The sequence below is a fragment of the Coregonus lavaretus genome (assembly GCF_964263955.1).
Source record: "Coregonus lavaretus genome assembly, contig: HAP1_SCAFFOLD_7089, whole genome shotgun sequence".
NCBI classification, from domain to species: Eukaryota; Metazoa; Chordata; class Actinopteri; order Salmoniformes; family Salmonidae; genus Coregonus; species Coregonus lavaretus.
Window position 1 is genome coordinate 19,460 of NW_028159312.1, and position 9,371 is coordinate 28,830.

At 40.4% G+C, this 9,371-nt stretch overlaps 1 protein-coding gene and 1 long non-coding RNA gene across 2 annotated transcripts; both read right to left on the reverse strand.

Annotated features, from left to right (window-relative positions):
• Window positions 1-3,069: 3,069 nt before the first annotated feature.
• LOC311123016 (NACHT, LRR and PYD domains-containing protein 1 homolog) lies at window positions 3,070-7,285 on the reverse strand. Its single transcript, XM_084197311.1, has 6 exons — window positions 7,025-7,285; window positions 6,293-6,427; window positions 6,033-6,165; window positions 5,901-5,930; window positions 3,745-4,027; window positions 3,070-3,113 (listed from the first exon to the last, which is right to left on the reverse strand). Exons 1-6 carry the CDS (start codon window positions 7,256-7,258, stop codon window positions 3,107-3,109), a joined length of 822 nt encoding a protein of 273 aa, XP_084053437.1. The 5' UTR covers window positions 7,259-7,285; the 3' UTR covers window positions 3,070-3,106.
• A 191-nt stretch (window positions 7,286-7,476) lies between these two features.
• LOC311123017 lies at window positions 7,477-9,174 on the reverse strand. The gene is made up of 4 exons (XR_014612542.1): window positions 9,102-9,174; window positions 8,448-8,485; window positions 7,819-7,883; window positions 7,477-7,686 (listed from the first exon to the last, which is right to left on the reverse strand). It is a non-coding gene; the product is annotated as an uncharacterized lncRNA (long non-coding RNA).
• Between the last annotated feature and the right edge of the window lie 197 nt (window positions 9,175-9,371).

Genomic DNA, 9,371 nt, shown 5'->3' on the forward strand with positions numbered 1-9,371 from the left:
GTGAGATGCCGCTGGCCGATCGGAAAGCTCCGGCTGAAAAGTGCCCTGTTGCCAAAAACCCGAGGATGGATAACACTTTGACGTGCACCCGAATGGCATGGGTTTGCCTTTCTAAAGTAGGTCTTAAATCCTCTCAAAGATCCTATAAGATTGGTTTTGGGAAACGATTTCTGATGAGCCAAACTGTACTTTCTGCTAAAAAGTCCCACCTGTCTCTAAAAACGTGCTCTCTGTGAAATGCAGCGGTGCCAGATCTTCCAACAGAGCAGATCAGCCATCTCTCATTGGATTTCCATTATCTCAGTCTTTTATAGGATTTACACAATAGTTTCACTTTCACACGTACCTCTAATTTAACAAATGACTGTACTTTATATGGATTATTATCATTACCAATGCACCGATGTGGTCAAATTATTTATAGCCTGTCAAGACATGGATATTTCAAAAAGACATGTTGCATGAATTCACAATGTCAATATAATTACATAAAAAAATGTCATTATTACTCTCACAATAAAATACATTTTCAACATACAGTATATTTTGGGGCGGCAGGTCGCCTGGCGGGTAGGAGCGTTGGGCCAGTAACTGAAAGGTTGCAGGATCGAATCCCCAAACTGACAAGGTAAAAATCTGTCGTTCTGCCCCTGAACAGTTAACCCACTGTTCCCCGGGCGCCGATGACGTGGATGTCGATTAAGGCAGACCCAGCACCTCTCTGATTCAGAGGGGTTAAATACGGAAGACACATTTCATTTGAATTCATTCATTCAGTTGTACAACCTACTATATATCCCTTTCCCCATTCTACGCTTGACAAATGGTTCCCTTATTCCACCATTTGGCACTGATCGTGGTCATGGGGCTGAACACTCTTAAACTAACATTTATATTGATAAATCTCACACTTTGCGTGGAAATGATCCCTTGCATGGTTTATGTACAGATTAGCGCCTATGTATGATGTAATGAATAGTAATAATAATCATTATTTTGATAATGAATAATAACAAAGTGCATAAAATAAACTAGAAAATAAGAGTTTAACAAACAACACATTAGTATTTTTGGGAGGTTTGTACCAGAACTGTATTTTAGAACACAACAGGACAAAAACAAAACTATGATAAGAGGGGAGAAAAATGTCAAGTAAATAAAACCATACCTGGTTTGTTGTTACTGATGGCCACCATGGATCACTTCCTCATTTACCCTAGCCACACCCCCCAATGGAGTAAATATCTATTATTATGCTTTATTACTGTTTCATTCACATATCACTTCCCCCCCTGCTGCTCCCCCTGTGGGCATTCCCCAACGGACTCTTACCCTGCCCCCACCAACCAACATACTTTTACCCTGCCCCCACCACCCAACATACTCTTACCCTGCCCCCACCACCACCCAACAGACTCTTACCCTGCCCCCACCACCCAACATACTCTTACCCTGCCCCCACCACCCAACAGACTCTTACCCTGCCCCCCCACCATCCAACAGACTCTTACCCTGCCCCCACCACCCAACAGACTCTTACCCTGCCCCCACCCCCACCCAACAGACTCTTACCCTGCCCCCACCACCCAACAGACTCTTACCCTGCCCCCACCACCCAACAGACTCTTACCCTGCCCCCACCACCCAGTTGTAAATGTCTACATATTATTATCATCTTTATCTTGTCTCATTCACTTCTCTTGATTTGATTTGATTTATTTTGACCTGCGCTGTTGGAGCCCAGAGCACAAGATTTTGCGTCCCTCTCCATGTGACTAATAAACTCATCTAATCTAATTAACAATGGGATTTTAGAGTGTTTTCTAAAATTGATTATTATAATAATTGTATTATTATTAAGTGTTATTGCTATTATTATTAATAGTAGCATCATAAATGTTATTTGTATTACTGCTGTTACCATGACAACTGTCTAGTAATCATTACTTTTAATACTGTTAACAAATGTCGATGGTATAATATTATTTGTGCTATAAAGGCGATTGACTTTATTGTTTTTTTCATATTGTTAAACGACATTCTAAGTCTGCTAACATTTCCTCACAAAATGTTACGAATTTCAGTATAGAAAAAATCACAATCATCATTGCGGGACTTTTATTTTGAAGGAAAATCGCAGAGGTCACGACCTTATTCTTTCTAGGTCTTGGTTATTCATACAGGCGGAACGGAGGTGAAGCGAAGTAGCGGCACCATTGATCTACAATAAGAGGTGGACCCGTTCCTCTACTTCATTATAAAAGGACTTCCTGTTTCAACACAGTGGGCGGATTCAACACCTATAAGTTCATGTAAAGTCTTCATACACTTAATACAAGTATTCAGCCTATAAATTAAGATTCTATCTAGTAAAACTGAAATTACATTTTTGTATTTAATGAGGTGATGTTTTGCAGTGCTACCAGCAGAGGGCAGTGTGACACAACAACCAGGTTTGGCAGAAGGACTCCAGACCAGTGGTTCCCAACCTGTGGTCCTTGGGGGATGGTGCAGGTGGTCCTCAATTACTTTTAGATTGTAGTATTTTATTATTCAAAAATAATAACAGTTGGGAGTATTAATGGTATTATAATCAATTTTACATTCCTTTTCACAATGCAAATACTTTATAATAATATTAATAATAGACCTTTACAGGCTTTGTTACATTCACATCTATTGATAGAATTTGACCGGCAATATATTTGATGTGAAAAAAAGAACAGCGACTACGCGAATGGTGGTCCTCAAGAGCTTTGGACGGTGATTTGATGGTCTCCAGAATGGGAAAGATTGGGAACCGCTGAGCTAGACAGTCACATCTGTGTGGTAACATGATAGGATGGAAAACCAATGATATACAATGATTCTGCAAACCCAAAACAGACTGATTATAATGTATAGTATATGAAGTTACATTGAACTAATCACAGTAATCAGAGACCAACTCACACACAGTATATACAAAGACACACACAAACAAAATACATTCCTAGGTGAAGAAGTGTCTTAGTCCACAGACTAGGAGACAGGCCTCAGCGTCTTCAGATTAGGTGAAGAAGTGTCTTGGTCCACAGACTAGGAGACAGGCCTCAGCGTCTTCAGATTAGGTTCTACAAGAAAGAGGATGGAGGAGAAGGGAAGAGAGAGATCAGAAAGTATGGAGGAGAAGGGGAGAGAGAGATCAGAAAGTATGGAGAAGAAGGGAAGAGAGAGATCAGAAAGTATGGAGGAGAAGGGAAGAGAGAGATCAGAAAGTATGGAGGAGAAGGGAAGAGAGAGATCAGAAAGTATGGAGGAGAAGGGGAGAGAGAGATCAGAAAGTATGGAGGAGAAGGGGAGAGAGAGATCAGAAAGTATGGAGGAGAAGGGAAGAGAGAGATCAGAAAGTATGGAGGAGAAGGGAAGACAGAGATCAGAAAGTATGGAGGAGAAGGGAAGAGAGAGATCAGAAAGTATGGAGGAGAAGGGAAGAGAGAGATCAGAAAGTATGGAGGAGAAGGGGAGAGAGAGATCAGAAAGTATGGAGGAGAAGGAGGAGTTCCACCTGAGATAATGATGTGATGATGGTCCTATGATGTAACTACAATAAGATAACAGTCATTTATTACAGACAGAAACACAAAAACATGCTTCCATTCTGGAAAAACAGTTCCTCTTTGATCTGGGTAGCTGTGTTTTTATTTGACCTATATTTTAATCATTACACATATTCAAGGGAGGGAGCAATGAAAACTGTCTTACCTAGATTCACTCAAGTCCTTAACAAGATGGTTTTCATGTTCAACGAGAGCTTTGAGACAAGCTCCCGTCACTTCTGGTCCTTTGGGGATGACTGCTTTCAGTAGTTTTCTCATTCGGTCCTGTTCAGTTGTTTCAGCTGTTATTCTGGAGTGCTCTTCTTCACCAATCATGTTCTTTGACCACAGATCATCTGCTATTGGCATTGAGTTTTTGGTTCGCTGAATTAGTTTAGCCCAGTGTTTCTTCAGAAACTCCTCAGCAGGAATGTCAGGGACTGTTAATGCTGAAGGGGGGGTCAATTAAATTAATATGGATTTAGGGTTAACAGCAGCTGTTTCTACATCTTCCAGTCTCTCCAGTTATCATTCCTCTGATAGTCATTTATTGTATAGAGCCGACTCCAGGGTTGTGGTCAATTCCAATTAAAGTCAGTCAATTTAAAATAAAAAATTGAAATAATAATATTTCCTATTAGGTTTATTGAGAAGTCATTGAAAATTGATGACCTTATTAATGTTTTATCAACAATCTACTCAGAATAATCTAATGTCAAAGTGGACATGTCCCCCATACATTCAACATCTGGAAGGTCCCTCAGTCAAGTATCGCATTTCAAGCACAGATTCAACTATATACAAAGACCAGGGATCTTTTTAGAAAGCCTCATAAAGAAGGACAGTGATTGGTAGATGGGTAACAATAACACATCAGACATTGAATATCTCTTTAAGCATGGTCAAGTTAATAATTATCCTGTGGGTGATGTATTAAACCACCCAGACACATCAAAGATGCAGTCGTCCTTCTGAACTGAGCTGCAGGACAGAAAGGAAACTGCTTAGTGATGTCACCATGAGGCCATTGGTGATTTTAAAACAGCTACAGAGTTCAATGTCTGTGACGGGAGAAAACTGAGGATGGATCAACAACATTGTAGTGACTCCACAATAATGACTTAAAATAACACAAATATACAGAATAAAAATATTCCAAAACATGCATCTTATATGCAACAAGGTACTAAAGTAATACTGCAAAAGGAAACGACAAAGGAATATACTTTTTGGCCTAAATGCAAAGCCTCATGTTTGGGGCAAATCCAACACAACACATCACTGAGTAACTGCCTCCTTATTTTCAACCATGGTGGTGGCTGCATCATGTTATGGGCATGCTTGACAATACTGGGGAGTTTTTCAGGATAAAATGAAACGGGATGGAGCTAAGAACAGACAAATCCTAGAGGAAAACTTGCTTCAGTCTACTTTTCACCAGACACTGGGAGAGGAATTCACCTTTCAGCAGGACAATAACCTACAACACAAGGCCACATCTACACTGGAGTTGCTTACCAAGAAGACAGTGAATGTTCCGGAGTGGCCGAGTTACAGTTTTGACTTAAATCTACTTGAAAATCTATGGCAAGACTTGAAAACTGCAGTCTAGCCACGATCCCCAACATCTTGACAGAGCTTGAAGAATTATGAAAAGAATAATGGGCTAATATTGTACAATCCAGGTGTGTAAAGCTCTTAGAGACTTAGACAAGAAGACTCCCAGCTGTAATGGCTGCCAAGGTGTTTCTAACATGTATTGACTCAGGGAGCTATTTCATTTCTATCAATCTAAATATATATATATATATATATAAATATTCTTCCACTTTGACATTAGAGTATTTTGTGTAGATTGTTGACATAAAATGACAATTAAATCCCCTTTAATCCTGCTTTGTAACACAATAAAATGTGATGCAGATACTTTTGCAAGGCACTGGGTTTCTGTCTGAATGTTCTGTAGCATTACACCCCACTGAACATGACTCATGAAGACCTTCATCACCCCACTGAACATGACTCATGAAGACCTTCATCACCCCACTGAACATGACTCATGAAGACCTTCATCACCCCACTGAACATGACTCATGAAGACCTTCATCACCCCACTGAACATGACTCATGAAGACCTTCATCACCCCACTGAACATGACTCATGAAGACCTTCATCACCCCAATGAACATGACTCATGAAGGTCTTCATCACCCCACTGAACATGACTCATGAAGACTTTCATCAGTGTCCTTCATCACAACTTGAAGAGACGTTCGCTCTATAACCCGTTTTATAAACCTCGTCCACAAAAACAAACGTACCTATTGGATGAGAGTCTTTGCTGTATTCATCTAAAAGACAAACAAGAGAAAACATCATAAAAACATTTTAATAGCATCTGTAAGAAAAGGACATTTATGATTGACATAGTGTTCATGTATAGTATTTCTTACCTTTTGATACCACTGATTTCCATACTGTCCTCTCATCATCCCCGATTAACTCCATCTCAATGTCAACCCCTGTGTTTCTCATAACCATCTTACAACAGCTTGGTGTGGTGTCTGCAGGTAACAGCTGAATCTTCTGTAGAAGGTCATATGGTGCAACGGTTGAGACAACAGACAGAGAGAGAGAGAAAGAAATAGAATGATATTCCAGTTATTAATATATAACATGACAGATTCATGTCCTCAGCCTGCTAAAACTGCACCTCTGGATAGATGGAGGAGGAATGGGGATTCTTGACTGCAAACCAACTGTTCAGCTTTAAGGACCCCTTTGGACTTGACAGCAGAAATTCTGAATATCCTTGGGACACCTGATTCTTCTCCCGGTCCCGAACAGCCTACAAAATGAGCAGTGTAGTAGTCAGTCTGAACAATGTAGTCTAATAATTCACACAACATGCAGCTCACTGAGCAATCCCTTTTTATCAACCCCCAAAAATGTGTACACTATTTTTTATTTATTTTACCAGGGAATTGACTGAGAAGAGAGTCTCTTTTACAGCAACAATCTCGGGAAGTGTTACAGGGGAAAGGGGATGAATGAGCCAATTGGAAGCTGGGGATGATTAGGTGGCCATGATGGTATGAGGGCCAGATAGTGAATTTAGCCAGGACACCGGGGTTAACACCCCTACTCTTACGATAAGTTCCATGGGATCTTTAGTGACCACAGAGAGTCAGGAAACATGTTTAACGTCCCATGCGAAAGACAGCACCTTACACGGGGCAATGTCCCCTTCACTGCCCCGGGGCATTGGGTTCTCCTTCGAACAGAGAGAAGAGTGCCGTCTACTGGCTCTTCAAATGAATGAGACAGAAATAGATTTCTCACAGAGCTGCATGTTGTCTTTGTAATCTATAGATTTTCAACAAACTATCAGCTTTCCTTTAGTAGGTTTCAACATACTGTTGTCACTTCAATGATGGTGCCTCACCTCTTTCTGACTGGAGTTTCTGAGGAGCATGTACAGCCGTGAAATTACTGTTGCCTTTTTTACTGCCATATAGAGGACCACGTCACAGTGGACAGCTACGTTCCAAAAAAATATATAGCTCAGTATAACAGAGATAGCTGAGAACCTGGGATGGAGAATCTTAGCATGGAATCTGGTGACCTCATGCACTTCCTCAACAGACACTCCATGTTCCTCTACATGAAGAATCTTCATCTCATTCCTCAGGGAAGGGTTGGTCCCTGAACAACACAATAAAAAGGAGACAGAAAGACAAATATTGTATTATTCATCCACCTAAAACACAAAGAATATGCAGTATCAGATCACAGTAAACTCAAACTCCCAGAATATTCATTTATTCATTCAGGAAGTGAAACTCAGTTACATGGAAATGTATTTCTGAATACTATGTCAATATGGTTTTACCTAAACAGACAAAGTGTGGCAGATGAACTTCCTCCAGTTCACCTAACTCCATAGTGATGTCCAGCAATGGACCACCTTGTCCGTACTGCATGTCTTTCAGAAGTTGACTGTAGGGTTCCCAGTTCCTGAAGTGATACTTCAGAATGACATCTCTCTCACACACCCAGCGGAGCCCAGACACTGTGCACTCATAACGCCCTTTGGGTGTCCTGTGCCTGAGGGCAACAACAAGATATGGTAGAGAGGGTCAATCGTCAAATGGAGAGGTTGGATTATAAGCCTATTCCCAAAGGTAATGGGGAAATACACTAGCAAGTGGAATGAAATGTTAAAAGTAGTTATTTTACCTGAACATTGTCACTTCCTGGACAGTGGAAGTCAAGGGTTCAATCGGAAGCCAGTGTGTGGAGTCCTGAACAAGGACAAGCATGTCAGTTATACATATGGGGCCAGTTTCCTGGACACAGATTGAGTCTAGTGCTGGACTTAAAGCATGATCAATGGAAGTTTCAATAGAACGTTTTTTAAGGTCCAAGATTAGGCTTAATCTTTGTCCGGGAAACTGGCCCATTAAATGAACAAAGTAATTTATCTAATGTATTTATTCAATGTAACATGGAATGCTGGCGATTGATCCAATTAAACTGTCTAATGACAAAATATGACAGAAGTTAAAATCCTGCATTCCTACAAGCAGAACACAGGACTGTCTATATCCCAGTATGAATGGTTGGTCAGTACACACCTGGCTTTCTGACTGTGTTTATATTACTAAAGCAGAACACAGGACTGTCTATATCCCAGTATGAATGGTTGGTCAGTACACACCTGGCTTTCAGACTGTGTTTATATTACTAAAGCAGAACACAGGACTGTCTATATCCCAGTATGAATGGTTGGTCAGTACACACCTGGCTTTCAGACTGTGCCTGACTCCTGAAGGTATGTAAAAGTGAGAATTTACATTATGACTTACCTCAACATGGTCACAAGTCTTACAGCTCTGAGGAATCCCTGAAGTCAAAAGTAGTTGTTGTTTAAAATGGACAATCTCATGTAATAATGAATTAATAAATATTAAACAGACTTGTAATAAAAATGAATGTAAGTGAGCAACAGTCTCAGAATGTACACTCATTATCATACCATAATCTGACATTAGTGTTATATTAATGAATGTTTGTGGAAGCAGGAAACAACATGGTTCTGGTCCATGTTTTGTAGATGTTGGGGGCCTGATTTCTGGTAGATCCCAGGATGAGAGCTTAAAGGTAGAGTCAGCTAAATGATGTTGTACGAGCAGCACCGCAGATATTGTGATGAGCAAGATGCCTGACTTCTCTCTCACACAGTATCTGCCCATGTGCACGGGTTCTCTTCACTCTCTTACAGCGTGGTAGCCACGGGACCAAAACAGAGGAGTTTAGCATCGCGCTCCAACGCCCTTAGTTGTTGTAGAAATTGACCCACTATGCTGTTTACTTTGTGCATCTACATCATATTGCTGACTCTACCTTTAAGTTTGTTTTGACCAAATAGATCATGATTGTGTTCCTTGCCTGGGACTCAAGTATAATGAACGCTTTAAAAGTATTTTGATTGAAAAACAATTAAATCAGTTAACACTCACATTTCTCAGGTCCAGGCTTGATACAACACTCTCCATCATGGTCTCTGCTGTTGGGAAAGCAGATGGATAGACTGTGATTAAACTAAAAACAACTTATAAAGGCTTTATATAGCATACATACAGTCTTCATAAGCAATACAAAGGGTGTATAAAGGGTGACAGAACAGCTCCCTATGTAGGGTGCATTGCCAAATGTGACATAACACTATGTCAACTTCCATGAAGTCAATACTGATGGTGACATTACAGGTGACATTGCTTATCTTGATG

Bases quoted from the DNA above. Each gene is read 5' to 3' on its own strand.
- LOC311123016 (XM_084197311.1), bottom strand. From the start codon at position 7,258: ATGAAGATTCTTCATGTAGAGGAACATGGAGTGTCTGTTGAGGAAGTG. The intron at 6,166-6,292 runs GTGCAGTTTTAG...GACCTTCTACAG, and splicing joins CCTCCTCCATCTATCCAGAG to AAGATTCAGCTGTTACCTGC. The intron at 5,931-6,032 runs GTAAGAAATACT...TTTGTCTTTTAG, and splicing joins GAAATCAGTGGTATCAAAAG to ATGAATACAGCAAAGACTCT.